The following is a 16674-nucleotide window of genomic DNA, read 5'->3' as shown; positions in this document are numbered from 1 at the left end:
CCAGTGAAACAATGGCCATGCAAGAACGAGAAAGTCATGCAGCCCACCACCCCAACCCAAGGCTGGAAGCATCACACCTCTGGCTCCCACTGCCCCGGGGATAGGTGCGGTGTTGAAAATGCACTCCTGCGCAGAGATATATTTGTTCTTAAAAAACACACACTCAGCAATGAGACACACAGATGCCCGTGTGCACGCCCCTCACACCAGGTTGGCTCTTCGCTGAGCCAGGAATCCGCGCCGAACAGCGACAGCTTCGCGGAGGCGGGGCACAACAGCCACGAACTTTGAGATTGTAGCGAGAGAGCCGGAAAAAATGCTACAAAACCAGCCAGCGGTATTCTTGAATAACTAAGTGGTGGAGCCAAGATCACAGCAGGCTCAGCTGTATGTCATGTGGCCCGGTAGGGATGACATTGATCTTATCCTGGAATAAACGGTTGGTGTAGACACGGCCCAAGTTTACACAGTGGCCAAGCAGCTGCCAGCGAGGAGCCCACAAGCAGGACGCAAGTGCAACAGCACCCTCCAACCCATGTTCCCCAGCAACTGGTGTACATAGGCACACTGCCTCTACTACTGGAGGTAGCAAATAGCCATCAGGAGTGGTAGCCACTGACAGCCTTCTCGTCTTCCATGAATTTGTCCAACCCCCTTTTAAAAGCCATCCAAATTGGTGGCCATCACCCCATCTTGTGGGAGCAAGTTCCATAGCTTAATTCTGCGCTGTGTGAATCATAGAATCATAGAATAGCAGAGTTGGAAGGGGCCTGCAAGGCCATTGAGTCCAACCCCCTGCTCAATGCAGGAATCCACCCTAAAGCATCCCTGACAGACGGCTGTCCAGTTGCCTCTTGAAGGCCTCCAGTATGGGAGAGCCCACAACCTCCCTAGGTCACTGGTTCCATTGTTGTACTGCTCTAACAGTCAGGAAGTTTTTCCTGATGTCCAGCTGGAATCTGGCTTCCTTTAACTTGAGCCCATTATTACTCAATATAATATATATATATATATTATATTGAGTTTTTATATTGTATTTTATATTATGGTTTTATACTGTTGTTTTATACTTTGAATGGTTTTAATTTTTGTGAACCACCCAGAGAGCTCCGGCTATTGGGCGGTATAGAAATGTAATAAATAAACAAATAAATAAATAAATATGTGTCCTGCGCTCTGGGAGGATCGAGAAGAGATCCTGGCCCTCCTCTGTGTGACAACCTTTTATTATTATTATTATTATTATTATTATTATTATTATTATTATTTATTTATTTATATAGCACCATCAATGTACATGGTGCTTTAAGTATTTGAAGACTGCTATCATGTCTCCCCTCCACCTTCTCTTCTCCAGGCTAAACATGCCCAGTTCTTTCAGTCTCTCTTCAGTCCTTCCTTTGATCTGTTCTGAATCTCCCACCAATCAGCTTCAAGGGATGACCCCTTTGGGTTCTACTATCATTAGGGAGGGGAAAGAAACTTTTCTCTATCCACCTTTTCGACGTTACGCATGATTTTGTACAACACTACCATAACACCCTATCTGTTACTTGCTTTCCCCCACCCCCAAGCTGAAACACTCCCAGAGGGTGTCATATTTTCTCATAGGGGAGATGCTCCAGTCACTTGATCATGTTACTGGGCCTTTTCTGCACCTTTTCTTGCTCTGCAGTATCATTTTTTAGATGTGGTGACCGGAAGTGTACACAGTATTCCAACTGGTTGAACCATCAATTTGTATAAGGGGCAGTATGATATTGGCCATTTTGTTTTCAATTCCTTTTCTACTTGTGCTCAACATGGAATTTGCCTTTTTCACAGCTGCTGCACATTCGGTTGACCATTTGAGGTCAGGAGTAAACAGAAGAAAGTTCCTAAATCAGACCTTTATTTATTTATTTATTTATTTATTACATATTTATACTGCCCAACAGCGAAGGATCTCTGGGAAGGGAGCCAACATTAAATCAATGCAAACCATGAAAACCCAGGAAACTAATAGGCCAACTGGGTTTCTTGTTTGTTAATTAATTGGAGTTCATAAAATAAAATAAAAATTAACTTTGACTAAGATTAAAAAATTGCCTGGCAATCATCCCAGTTTCTTTGAACTTGCAGGCCCTTGGAAGAAGATTTACCTCTTACTGAGCAAATCTACGTAAAAATTTTCCCAGTTCAACACATTTTTCGTTATTCATTTACTTTTTAAAAAGTATATCCTACTTTTCCCTTCCAAAAAAAAAGAGTCATGCAAAGTATAAAAACAGACACAAAAATAACAATAACAATAAGATACCATTAAAACTAGACTAAGGCCTTAGCTAGACTTAAGGTTTATCCTGGGATCATCCCGGGGTCATCCCTGTTCATGTAAATGACACACAGAATATCCCGGGAGCAGGCAGGGACGATCCCGGGATAAACTTTAGGTCTAGCTAAGGCCTAAAAGCACTGTCGTGAGCAAAGGACAGAAAGAATTGCAACCAACAATAAATGAAGCAATGACGGCATCAAAAGCTTGTTTAAAAATAAACATTTTCAGTCGCCAAAGAGAGGCAAAGAAACAGAGAGAAAACTTAATCTCTTGGAGCGGGGAGTTCCACATGTGGGATGCTATACAAAGAAAGCGCCCTTGCGCATTGTATGCAAGAAGGGCGACAACATCCAATCTTCGAGGATGGGCAGGTTCACATGGGAGGAGACGTCTCTTCAAGAAGCTTGGTCCGTTTCAGCAGCCTTCCTCAACCTGGGGCGCTCCAGATGTGTTGGACTGCAACTCCCAGAATGCCCCAGCCAGCTGGCTGGGGCATTCTGGGAGATGCAGTCCAACACATCTGGAGCGCCCCAGGTTGAGGAAGGCTGGTTTAGGGCTTCAAAGGTCATCACCCACACCTTGAATTCCGCACAGACGCAATAAAGGCCTCCCTGGATCCCAGCCTGTGGCCCCAGTCAGGACATGCACAGGAGCTTTTCAAGGGCAGCCCCACATATAGCACGCTACATTCGCCCACATGAGACGCAGCTAATGCATGTGGGCCCGTGTAAGGAGGTCGGCAGCTGCTACGCCTCGCCAGTCAGATCAGCCCCCACAGGATGGGAACAGACATTATTTGTTATTTATTCATAGTCCTTTCACACAGCTTAATATACTAAAACCTCTAAGTGACTCACATTAAAACCACAGTGTAATGAGATAAAACAATAATTAAAATCATTAGATCAAAACAATAAAAGTAAGCAGTAGCACTGTCTTTTACAAGTCCGGGAAAGCCTGCGTGAACAGATAAGGCGAGACCGTGGCTCAGGGGAGTAAGAGCCCCTGGTCACAGGTTCAATCCCCGCCAGCACCTCCACAGAGGGCGAGGAGCAACCCTGCCTGAATCCCTGGCGAGCCCTTGCTGCCAGTCAGTGTTGGCAATACTAGGTTAGATGGATTCAGCGCAAGGCAGCTTCCTATATATTCTATATTGTCAAGAAAAACTTCTTGACAATGGGCCAGGATCTCTTCTCGATCCTCCCAGAGTGCAGGACATGGAATAACGGGCTCAAGTTACAGGAAGCCAGATTCCAGCTGGACATCAGGAAAAACTTCCTGACTGTTAGAGCAGTACGACAATGGAATCAGTTGCCTGGTGAGGTTGTGGGCTCTCCCACACTAGAGGCCTTCAAGAGGCAGCTGGACAACCCTCTGTCAGGGATGCTTTAGGGTGGATTCCAGCATTGAGCAGGGGGTTGGGCTCGATGGCCTTGTAGGCCCCTTCCAACTCTGCTATTCTATGATTCTATGATTCTTTTCTTTAAAAAAAACACCTATATTAAAGCCAGTTTTACTATTGACACCGGCACTAGAGCCTTGCCTTTTCTTCTTTGCCCACCACCAAGTAAGGACATAAAGTTCGTAATGTTTCCTCCTTCTCCAGCGCTGGGGTTTAGCTGTGCATCCTGGCCATGGGCTGCGCTGGAAGGAAGGTGAGATTCCTGTCCTTCCTCTCCCGATCTGTGAAAGGCTCCGGCTCTACCTCACCCTGCTCTTCAACAACAGTTTTGCTAGGGCAACATTTGCACCCTCTGGAAGCTAAGCTGAATTATGAGCAAATAATACGCAGATGTACCTGACCCCGATCCATGCAAATTCCTCAAGCAAATCTTTTCCTCTCACTTTATCTCTGCTCCAAGACAAACTTCACTTGCACAGTCTCTGCATCCAGCTGTTCTTAAAGGCACAGGCCAGTTAAAACGTGAGCCCAACCCTACCATGAAGGACAAGGAGTTGCCTACGGTTGAATCCCACCACTCCAAATTAATCTCAGCTCTAATTTTAATCGATACACCTCAGCTATATATTTTGAAATCAATGTAGATTTTGCAGTATTTATGCCACAACTATTTTCATGTGTCTGCCTGGAGGTATAAAGCATTGCAAGTATTGTGGTATAAACACTGCAAAATTTAAATTCTGCAGTATTTATACCACAACTATGTTCATGTTTGTATCTGAGATTCACCCGAGGAGAACAAGGGCACTGGGAAAAAGCTTAGCAGCAAAAACTGTGCTCCGAACGGATATCTGGAATCACTCCTCAGTCCTGCTCAGTGGTTTCAAATTAAGCACAGCGGGGTGCCTCGGATCTCCGGTTAGTTTTGTTTTCTTTCTTTACACGCAAAGCTTTGCTCAAATTGGATGACCATTGTCAATAAAACACACAATTGGCAGTTAAACATCAATAGCTTTAAGCACAGCACTGTGCAAACACCTGAAGCAGGGCACCTTTTAAGTCCTCCCTCCCACCCTGGTCCCTCTGCCTGGTCTCCGGTGGCTTCTTTTCACTAAAAGAAAAGAAGAAAGCCCAGTCAAGAGTGTTATGCATGTCTCTCCCCCCCCCCCACCCCGGCCCCCCCATGTTACGTCTAGTCTAACAATGCACAATGGGTGAGACAGGTGTCCGTGACACACGTCTCAATCTAGGCCATAGCTAGACGAGGGCTTATCCCGGGGATCACCCGGGGATCTTCCCTGTGCACCCAGATGACGCACCGGGGGGGGGGGGGGGGCAGGGAGGAATGATCCCTCCATTTCTCTGGGATTTTGCCCTACCCTTCTAGCCCGTTTTTTCCGTGGTCCCGGGCTGATCCTGAGACCATGGAACATGTGGCCGGGCGTCGTGGTTTGTCCAGGCTCCTTGCGTGTAACTGCGAGGAGCCAGGAACTGGGGGCGGGGAAAAGTATTTTTTTAAAACAACAACCACCACTTAATTTCTGCACACAAGCATTTGTGCGCTCTGTGTTGTTTAAAAGGGAAAAATGGCAGCCGCGATGTTGCGCGCTGCGTGTAAGCCAGGGCGACGATCTCGCGGTCATAAAATTGCGAGATTGCTTCTCTCCAACCCCCCTCATCTAGCTGAGTGTCTCCCAGACCTGGAAGATGATCAAACAAGGAAAACAGCTTTCAGTTGGGTCTAATCTACACCAAGCAGGACGTTGCACTATGGAAGCGGCACGAAAGAGGTATACTTCCATGCTCTTCCAGAACATTTGAGAACTACAAGTTCAATCACAGCTTTTAAAGCTCAGCTAAAAACCTTTCTTTTTCCTAAAGCTTTTAAAATTTGATTTTGCTCTGACTTTATACTGTTAGTTTTACTCTACTCTGTACCTGTTTGGTGCATTCTCTTCCCCTCCTTATTGTTTTATTATGATTTTATTAGAATGTAAGCCTATGCGGCAGGGTCTTGCTATTTACTGTTTTACTCTGTACAGCACCATGTACATTGATGGTGCTATATAAATAAATAAATAATAACTATAATAATTATAATAAGAGGCAGGAGCTTTATAGAGGTATTGAAGTGCACTGACAACTGTTGGGGCCCATGGACACAGATCCCAGACCGCTTTCATAGTGCAACAATCTGCTTGGTCTTCCCCTAAGGAAGGTGGTTTGGACAAAGGAGCAGATAGTTTTTATATTTCAAATGTATGCTGTTGTTTTGTTAGTTTTGTTTTTAAAACTAAAACTTTTTTTTAAAACAAAACCCTTTAAGCTTGGCCAGAAGGGCTGTTCACGTTTTGAACTCGGAGAAAAGTGGCCAACGTTCATAGTAGCTCTGCCAGTCTAGGCACAAAACTATTTCTAAACCTTCGCTGCTGCTTCAGTCTGCCCAAACCTTGCAATTAACAAGTCTATTTATAAGCACTTTTGACTGGAAAAAAATGGAGCACATCACTACAGATAATGAAGGAAAATGGCCGCCATCAGTCACTCTCTGCCACCCATTTGTCTTGTGATGAAAGGCTGTCTCAGAGACTGCTGAGAACAGGAAAGCGAACACTCCTCAAGATCAACAAGGAGAACTTTCCCGGGCGTTCAACTTTCTAAGCTCCCTGCTTGCAGCCGGCAACATCAATAGCCCAATTTTCATGCCTTCTTCAGAAGTAAGCCTGGATGCATATGCTTTAAGCCAGGGTACAAATACCTCCTCTGTGGGGCCAAAGCAAAATTAACTTGCCTCAAGCCAGGAACATGGTAGAATAATGTCCTCTATCACCTTGGCTGCTTGCAATGTGTAAACACCAAGACATTTAATAACCTGGTTTGCACATAACACTAACCCATGACACTAATTGAGACTCAATCCAGACAAGACGGAGGTACTGTTAGCGGGTGGCTCATCTGTCCGGCGAGGTGATGTTTGCCCTGTCCTGGACGGGGTTGCACTCTCCCTAAAGGATCGGGTCCGTAGTTTGGGGGTGCTCTTGGATCCAGAACTGTCACTTGAGGCACAGGTGAACTCAGTGGCAAAGAGCACCTTTTATCAGCTCAGGCTGATATACCAACTGCACCCTTATCTGGATGGAGATAGCCTAGCTACAGTGATCCATGCTCTGGTAGCCTCTCGTTTGGATTACTGCAATGCGTTATACGTGGGGCTGCCTTTGAAAACGGTCCGGAAGCTTCAGCTGGTACAAAACAGGGCAGCATGGTTACTAACAGGGACTGGCCAGCAAAACCACATCACGCCAGTCCTTTTCCAGCTTCATTGGCTGCCAGTCCAGGTCCGGGCCCGATTCAAAGTGCTGGTATTAACATTTAAAGCCCTAAACAGCTTGGGGCCAGGCTATCTGAAGGAACGCCTCCTCTCGTATGTACCTGCCCGGAACCTAAGGTCATTCTCAGGGGTCCTTCTCTGCGAACCCCTGCCAAGGGAAGTAAGGCAGGTGGCTACTAGGAGCAGGGCCTTCTCTGCTGGGGCACCCCGGCTGTGGAACGAACTCCCTAAGGAGGTTCGCTTGGCACCTACATTATATGCTTTTAGATGCCTTTTTATTCTCCCAGCATTTTAACAGTCTATAAATAAATTTTAACTTGGTGTTTTACATTTGTAATTTTGCATTGCTGCTGTTTTTATCTGGTTGAGCTTTTATATCGTATTTTATATTATGGTTTTATACTGTTGTTTTATACTTTGAATGTTTTTAATTTTTGTGAACCGCCCAGAGAGCTCCGGCTATTGGGCGGTATAGAAACGTAATAAATGAATGAAATAAAATAAATAAATGAAATAAATAAATGGTTTGTTGCCCTATCCAGGGTTTGTCTGGAAGATGATCAAAGAAACCACAGTTTGTTTTCTCAATCTCTAGGTGGTTGTTTTTCCCCCACACCCAAAATAACAGTGTCCAGAGCGGTACGGGGCTCCGACAAAGTCAACTCTAGACACAACAGGGAACTACAGCTTGTTACCAACTAGAGCAGAGCTTTGCCTTCCTTCCCCTTCTGTATGACGGACGGAGGAAGAGGAGATCACAAGCCCAGGCTTCACTGTAGCTCCTGCGTGTAATAACAAGGATAAGGCTACCAATGGCTACTAGTCACAAGGGCTATAAATTACCACCAATGTCAGAGGAAGCGTGCCTCTCGATACCATTTGTGGGGAACACAAGTGGGGTGTGTGTGTGCTCTCACTCTTATGTTCCCACAGAGGCACGTGGTTGGCCACTGTGGGAACAGAATACTGGACAAGAGAGGCCTTCACTCTGAAGACCCGGTTCCCTGGAGGGCAGAACATAGAATCATAGAATAGCAGAGTTGGAAGGGGCCTACAAGGCCATCAAGTCCAACCCCCTGCTCAATGCAGGGATCCACCCTAAAGCATCCCTGACAGAGGGTTGTCCAGCTGCCTCTTGAAGGCCTCCAGTGTGGGAGAGCCCACAACCTCACCAGGCAACTGATTCCATTGTCGCACTGCTCTAACAGTCAGGACGTTTTTCCTGATGTCCAGCCGGAATCTGGCTTCCTGTAACTTGAGCCTGTTATTCCGTGCCCTGCACTCTGGGAGGATCAAGAAGAGATCCTGGCCCTCCTCTGTGGGACAACCTTTTAAGTATTTGAAGAGTGCTCTCATGTCTCCCCTCCATCTTCTCTTCTCCAGGCTAAACATGCCCAGTTCTTTCAGTCTCTCTTAAAGGTTTGGAAGGCTGCTTTGATTTTTAGTTCTTCTAGCTGACTTGGCATGTTTTTGAACCTCCCCGAAAAGTCTCCAAACTGGAAACACCAGCGCACACGTGGTGGTGGTGGTGGTGGTGGGGAGCAGAACAGCCTCGTGCCCCCCTCCTGCCTGCTCAGTGGACACCAACTTCCCAATCGGGTATGTGGAGTTCCACCAAGAGCCCACCATTTGAACCAAGCTCCGCCATCCCTCTCTCCCTGGCCGCCTGGTACATGGAGGGCAGGGCCCCACTGGTCTGCCAAAGGGGCTGCATGATGCCAGTGTAGGATGAGGTGGGGCTCCAGGCAGCACAGACGGGGGGTGGCGAGAGCTGGTCTGGCCGCCTCGGCTGCGTCTCCCAGCACAGAGAGGGCTGCCCCTCGCACGTCAAGCCACAGTGAGGAGCTGGGCTCTCCGCTGTGAAGCAAAGAGCAGGAAGGACCCGCACCTCCTCGCTGCCTGAAAGAGCAGGTCCGGGACATGCCATGAGGCCTTTCCAGACAGGGAGCGTCCGAGTGCTTGTAGCATAGTTATACACGTGCTCTTAAAACAATGCCACAGTGATGGGCAGGGCTTCGCAGCTCCAAAAGGAACATGGAGCAGCAATGCGAAGTGCTGGAAATGCCTCAGCAAAGACAGAAGAGTCTTCACCTTGCACTGGAAAGACATCAGTGTTGGTGCCTTGCAAGCTCCTCTGGGGAGGGAAAGATGGGGTGCCACAGGCAAAGCAAACAAACAAGCAAACCCTCCTAACCCCAGATGGTGGTGAGGTCTGAAGATCTTAAGAGCATAGAAGAAGCCGTCAATTCTCCACCCACGCTTTCCATAGAATCATAGAAAAGCAGAGTTGGAAGGGGCCTACAAGGCCATCGAGTCCAACCCCCTGCTCAAGGCAGGAATCCTCCCTAAAGCATCCCTGACAGGTGGTTGTCCAGCTGCCTCTTGAAGGCCTTTAGTGTGGGAGAGGCCACAACCTCCCTTTTATTTATTTATTTATTTATTTATTACATTTTTATACCGCCCAATAGCCGAAGCTCTCTGGGCGGTTCATTACCTTTTGTCCCTCATTACTTCCTCTTTTGAAAGAGGAAGTAAACAACGTGCACATGGCCCATTCAGTGGGCCGTTTCGATCTCCCTGCACACAGCAGCAGGATAGAGCAGCAAGTTCCATCTCAAAAATAATTCGGATTTACCAGGGTCTTTTTTTTGGGGGGGGGGGTCAAGTGAAGAAGGCTAGAAGGGTCGGGAGGCGCCTGGGAGGTAGGTTGACCATATGAAAAGGAGGACAGGGCTCCTGAATCTTTAACAGTTGTATTGAAGAGGGAATTTCAGCAGGTGTCATTTGTATATATGGGGAACCTGGTGAAATTTGCTCTTCATCACAACACTTAAAGTTGCAGGTGCCCTGCCCTCTTTTACATCTGGTCACAGTATAGCTGCAGTATAGCTCCTGCAGCTTTAACTGTGGTGATAAAGAGGAAATTTCACCAGGTTCTCCATATATACAAATGACTCCTGCTGAAATTCCCTTTTATATGCAACTGTTAAAGATACAGGAGCCCTGTCCTCCTTTTCATAGGGTCACCCTACTGGGAGGCAGACGACGACGTGAATAGGACCCGCGAAAATCCATGAGTGCCCAGTAATGGACGTGCAATAAACCGCTCATCTGATGATGCCCTAAGTCTGGGGAATGATGGGGAGCAAAGACTTGGGAAGGTGGCCAGGATGAGATACAAGTTGTCTCATAACTATGCACAGGAGCTCAGAGGCAGATCTTGGGTTGGACATGCCCATTTCTTGTTCTAAGGGAAGCCACGGTATCAAGACCAGACAGCCAACATCTCCTAATCCCAGTGCGACCTCAATGACGTGAGGGCAATAGTTCTGGTAGGCACCCATTTCAGGAAGATCTTGGGCATGCCTTATCCTGGGGATCGCCCCGGGATTATCCCTGTGAGTCCTCATGACGTACAGGGGACCCTGGGAGACCGGGGGGGGGGGGAGATACCTCCATTTCCCCAGGATAACCAGGACAGCTTTTAGCCCATTTTCCCGCGGTCTCAGGATCGCAGGCAAGGTGTGGGTGGCCATCCCAGTTTCATCCCGGCTCCTTGCAAGTAAATGCAAGGAGCCGGGTACCAGGCACAGGGCATGGAGCTCTTCAAGTGCTCTGTGCCCATCGGGGTTGGGGAGGGGAGTGGGGGAAGGGCTTTTTTAAACTTACTTTTGTGCTGGAGCGCAGGTGCACTCCAGGTCCTGTCTTTTTTTAAAAAAAAAAATGGTGGGTGCAACGTCCTCCTTCCTCCCTGGAAGTCGCGTGCCGTGTGTGAACGCAGGGGGAGGATCTTGCGATCAGCATATTGCGAGATCCTCCCCACTCTGCCAGGAGGTGCAGACATGCCCCTTGTAGCTTGCCCAGACCCACTTCAACAGCAATGATGAAAATGCCAGCTTGGACCCATCAGTTCTTAACCCCCTGAGTGTTGTGGGGTTTTTTAGGATAAATCTCGTAAGCCTCCCAAGAGCAGATGCATTAAAATATGCACCCAATGGTTAATTAATTTCAAGCATCACTTAAATATTAGCAGTTCCCCTTATTTAAATGCCAACATTTTCATTAAAAAATCTGGGGCTGCACCGGATGTTTTGGAATAGCTGCGGCGTCTTCACACCGTCCGTGTTTCCCTTGCAAGAGTCAATCTGCATTAATGTATTCCTGCTACCGCACAGCTCTCAGGAACGCTTACTCGGATATTCTGCACACCACCAACAGACGTCATGGTGCATTTCTTCCTTTAGTTACTTCAATTAACCTCATCACCAAGACGGCACGGTTGCTTAGCCCCTGGGGTGTCCCTCCAGGTCGCCCGGCTTGGCTGAGGCAGGGAGACCCTTCTAAGGGGTGGAGGAACTGAGCAGAAGGGAAGGAGGAAAAGAGGGAGAGGAGTTTAAAAGAGAGAACGAGAGAACCTGATGCTCATGGCGAGTGGAAGAGAGCCAAGAAAGAGACAGCATCCCCTGGGGCAGAGAGGTACAGAAGGTAGCCTCAAGGTTTCCGGACCACCCAACACCTGCTGGGGTCCTTACAAGTATTTCTTGCACTAGATGGACCTTGGTTTGATCCATCCAGGTACCTGTTCTTAAGCAAGAATGCAGAGTTAGGCCATTTCTACACCAGCCCAAAAATGCGGGCTGGTCATGGCTGAAGTTACAGGAAGTCAGATTCCGGCTGGACATCAGGAAAAACTTCCTGACTGTTAGAGCAGTACGACAATGGAACCAGTAACCTAGGGAGATTGTGGGCTCTCCCACACTAGAGTCATTCCAGAGGCAGCTGGACAACCCTCTGTCAGGGATGCTTTAGGGTGGATTCCTGCATTGAGCAGGGGGTTGCACTTGATGGCCTTGTAGGACCCTTCCAACTCTGCTATTCTATGATTCTATGATTCTTCAGACAAAAAGGTGCTAGAGATACATGCACAGGGGGAAAAATAGGAGCAGCACTTGACTCAAGAAACCAGGCTGACTTCCCTATGAAGAGAGACTGAAAGAACTGGGTATGTTTAGCCTGGAGAAGAGGAGACTGAGGGGAGACATGACAGCACTCTTCAAATACTTGAAAGGTTGTCACACAGAGGAGGGCCAGGATCTCTTCTCAATCCTCCCAGAGTGCAGGGCACGGAAGAACGGGCTCAATTGGGCTTAATCACCCACATGTTTAGTTTTTTAACGGTTTTTAATGCTTTATGTGTGTATGTTCTGTGTTTTAGAATTTTAAATTTTGTATACTCATTTTTATCTTAATTTTAGAATTTCTGTAAACTGCTCAGAGAGCCCTGGCTATGGGAGTGGTATATAAGTGCAATAAATAAATAAATAAGTGACAGGAAGCCAGATTCCAACTGGACATCAGGAAAAACTTCCTGACTGTTAGAGCAGGACGACAATGGAATCAGTTCCCTAGGGAGGTTGTGGGCTCTCCCACGCTAGAGGCCTTCCAGAGGCAGCTGGACAACCATCTGTAGTCAGTAGAGGGAGAAAACCAAACCAAACAAACAAGGGAACAGGCCCGTGCCTTGGTGTCGCCCCCTTGGTGGCAGACCCACCCCCAAAGGAGCCTGCCTCTTAAGCTCCCAGTCCCAAAGAGTTGTTGCAGCTGGGGGTGAGATGGTTCTGTGCTGGGAGCCTGAGTCTGCTAGGAGGCAGTTGGAAGGTTCCGCAGACTAGGGTTGGACTCGATGGCCTTAGAGGCCCCTTCTACCTCTACTATTCTATGATTCTATGAGTCCCTGAGTGTCCAAATGATGTACAGGGACTCCTGGGGGCAGGGGGGATGAGTGTGGGTTTTCCCATGTATACATAATCCCTGGGAAAATCCTATTCTTCCCGTGGTCTCGGGATCATCCCGAGACTGTGGGAGGTGTGGCCGCCTGTCCCAGCTTCTTTCCTTCTCCCCACAAGTGACGGGGAGCAGTAGAGAGAAGGAACCGGGCCGGAAGGAATCAGGGGTGGGAAGGAAAGGGGTGGGGGCTTTTTAAAAAAAACACAAAAAACACCTCACGTTTCGTTGGAGCGCACGTGTGCTCAGCTCCTTTAAAAATAAAATGGCGGGCACGACACCCTCCTTCCTCCCGGGACGTTGCACCCGCATGTGGACTAAGGGGAGGATCTCATGATCAGGATCCCACGGGATCCTCCCTCTATACCAGGCTGGTGTAGAAATGGCCTCAGAATCAGCTAACAGAGTTGAGATCAAGACATCCTAAGTCAACACTCCTGGCGTACAAATTTAATACCCATCGCTGACCCATGGAATTTTGCCAGTTAAAACACCAGGTTGAAAAGGACGTTAATCACCACCCCCTCCTCGTACACATAATTGCAAGTAGGGGTGCTTTTGGGTGGAGGGCTCCTACCATGACCAGTCCTTTTGAACAGGTTTTCTGTGGGAAGAAAAAAGATGGCACAAGCGCTGGGAAGGCACAGGACGTTTACAAATGGAAGAAGACAACAACGCTGTCTGTGCACACCCCCGGGTAAAATTCCACATTCAAGGCAGGACGGTTGCACAGTAACAGCCTCGTCTGGTAGCACCCTAAGTTGTTTTTAACTTTGTTTAAAGAATGAACGATAATTCATTTTCATTTCATTTCTTACATTTTTATACCACCCCCATAGCGAAAGCTCTCTGGGCGGCTTACAAAAAATTGGCAAAAAACCCAGATTATGATCTCGAGGGACCCGGCGACATGTTCGGGGGAATGAGGAACAAGCGCTTAAGTTGGGTTCCCAGAAAGTTGGCCAGCCCTGGCGGCCTTCTGGGAAAGAGAGCGCTGACCATGGCTGCGGTGGGGCTGGTTTCTGGAGGAGGGCCTGGCCTGAGGGCCCGACTGCTCTCCTGTCAATCCGTGACGACACAATAAGTCTTAAAAGCCAGTGGTCTGACAGAGCCGAGGTGGCCGCCTAGGAAATGGGGGCCATTGTGGTTTCACTGAACACCAGATGATGTTCAACAACGAATGATGTTCAGGAATATAACCACCGCCCACCTGCCTGGCTTAGGGTGACAATCCTTCGAGGGACATCTGGCCGTATGCTCTTGAAAGCAGAACGCTGTACGAGGTGGAATATGGTCAGAGACGTCCGGGCAACTCGTGGCCTTTTGCACACACCCAGAGCATCAGGCAGTAGGGGTGTTCCTCCTCTCCCCACCCTAGACAGCCCCCCTCCCTTCTCTCCGCAGCCGGTCTGATCTGGCGTCAGGATCACGCCGGCCTCCCTTCCCTCTTGGCAAGAGCGCAGCGTCCTTCCTCCGTAAGTGAGAGTTTTATTCTCCTTGCCACCCCCAGACAGCAGCTGCAGCGTCAGGGGCAGAGGGATGTGAGAATAACGGGACCGGAGAGATTTATTTAAAGGGGAAGCGCTGACAGGCGAGCCCGGCGTGGGAACAGCTGCCTCAGCTGTAATTTAGCATCTTCCCACACACAAGCGCGGCAGCGCCTGTGCGTCTGGGTGGCGAGGCGATGGGCGTGATATATGCGCCAGGTAGCGGAAGCAAAGACGGGGGACTCACTGTAGTCGCTGTTTTCGTCCTTGGTCCCATCAATCGTCCCATCTGGGTGCATTTGCAGGAAAAATTCCTGCTGGCTGAATAACCTTGTCACGATTCCTTTCAGCTGGGGTTCTGCAAGAGAAGAAGAAAGGGACATGCATGGGACTTGTCTGTCGGTCTCGCAAAGGGCCCGCTCCCCGGCGCTCCGTCACACCCCAGCGCGCCCAAGAAAAAGAGCCCAGGATAAAGGGGCGTGGCCATGCCCAAAGGAGCCAGCTCAATCCCCAAGAGAAAGGCGAGTTCACCAGGGATTGGATCACCAGCGTTAACACCTCCTGACTTTCTCCCATAGAAGAGAATGGCTCCCAGTCACTCTTCCGAGGAAAAGGAGAGCGCTGCCATTCGGGGCAAATGTTACAATGGGTGCAAAGGGTGCCACCCACCCCTGAAGCTGGATGGGACGGGGTAATGCTCCCACTGGAATCCAGGCTGGGACCTCAGCTTCCAGTTGGAGCAGAAGCGTTGCTAGAATGGGAACAAAGACCCCGTTGCGTTCCAGCAAGTTCTGAGCTGGCCTGCCACCCATACCCTGTCAGAGATCGTGAGCATGTTGGCAAATACACAGGGCTGCAGTAACATCTGAACCCAGGACTTTATGGTTCACAGCTCAGCCTCTTCACCACCACTAGATCTCATATATATCAGCTGATACTAGATACCTCCAAACAGCATCCTTTACTGAGAACCTCAACTGACAGCCAGCCTATGCTCCCCAACACTTCTGCACACAGGAAAGCAAGACAATGGCTTCTGGGGATGGCGCAACATTCAGATGTAGTTGGCAAGGGTTCAAATCCACACCCACGCCTTCCAGTCTCAAGGCTCACAAACGGCCCAAGCCCACATCAGGGTCTCTCGGCCTCCTCTAGTTCGCTCGGCCGTGGTAAAGGATGATCAATAAGTGAGAATTTCAGCGTCACTTTGTACACATGCACACCCACACCCACACTGCGACAGGAATTATTAACAAGTATTCTTACAATTTAACCTTCCCCTCTTGATGGGGCCTTGTTGTCCAGGGCGAAAACCAGCAGGTGCCCAAGTGGGTCGGGTGACTGGATCTCGCTTATGCCCAGTGGGGTCGCTGAGGCGGGGGGGGGGTGTCACTTTTTTTGATGGGCAGGGATGATGATGCCATCCTCCCCCCACACACACACACACTATAGTCTTCCCTTGCTCCCTCTCCCAGTTTAGCTGCAATCCTCACAGCAGCTGGAGGGGAACGAATTTTCCCAGCCTCAAGATATAGTTCCGGTTGCCCTGGGCGGTGAAGGCTCATTCGCTTCACCCATTCGCTTTATCGCCCCCAGGAGTCAGACCTGATCCTGGGGGAGATAAAACTGTCTGAACTGCTTTGCTGATATGGGCCAGTTTTGGAGATGTGTTGGACTACAACTGGCTGAGGGATTATGGGACATATATGGGCAGAACCAGGTTGGGGAAGGCAGGACTATAAGTAGATTATACTGTACGAAACACGGGGGTGCAAAAAAAATATGGTTGCTCTTTAATTCCACAACAGATTCAAATGAGTTTGGATTTCTATGAAACTGAGATTCCACAGGGGAAGGGCTTTTTCTGAGACAGGCAGATTCCCACAGCTTGCAGACCAGTTGTTGTTGATGTTTACTTTGGGGGAGATTTGCGCTAAAGCGCACTCACGCAAGTGGAACAAGATTCTCATACATCCGTTAAAAAAATTCCAATTTTGTCAATGAGTGGACGACGGAGCAAAAGACGCCTGGCAACCCATGAAACAGAGACGGAGGGAAATGGACAAAGTCCGCACATCTCTCGCTATAGCTGAGCTGACCCCTAACCCAACGACGATGGGTTCATTTCCTCTTCTGAAGAAGTTAATCTGGCCAACGGACTGTCTGCATATGGAGTTGACGTTGTTACAAGCCACAGAACGGTATGGTGCGCCGTTCCTGTGTTTGGAGGGCCAAAGGAAGCGGTGGAATCTGAAACCGTGCCTCTGCTTTGATTACTTTTAAGCCCTGCAGCTCCAGAGCTGAAAGGTGATCAAAGTCTCATCACTTCATTTTAACCCCCCTCCCCGCTCCA

The 16674-nt window shown here is 48.7% G+C and overlaps 1 protein-coding gene across 2 annotated transcripts in view; it reads right to left on the bottom strand.

The window, feature by feature from the left end:
- FGF12 (fibroblast growth factor 12) overlaps nt 1-16674 on the bottom strand; it is a 271217-nt gene that overhangs the window by 65921 nt on the left and 188622 nt on the right. For both annotated transcript variants that reach the window (XM_063131734.1, XM_063131733.1), the window contains exon 2: nt 14569-14679. In XM_063131734.1, coding sequence (XP_062987804.1) covers nt 14569-14679 — 111 coding nt within the window. The remainder of the gene's footprint in view (nt 1-14568; nt 14680-16674) is intronic.

Source organism: Elgaria multicarinata, chromosome 8 (assembly GCF_023053635.1).
Source record: "Elgaria multicarinata webbii isolate HBS135686 ecotype San Diego chromosome 8, rElgMul1.1.pri, whole genome shotgun sequence".
Classification (NCBI taxonomy): Eukaryota; Metazoa; Chordata; class Lepidosauria; order Squamata; family Anguidae; genus Elgaria; species Elgaria multicarinata.
This window is presented reverse-complemented; position numbering and strand designations above follow the sequence as displayed.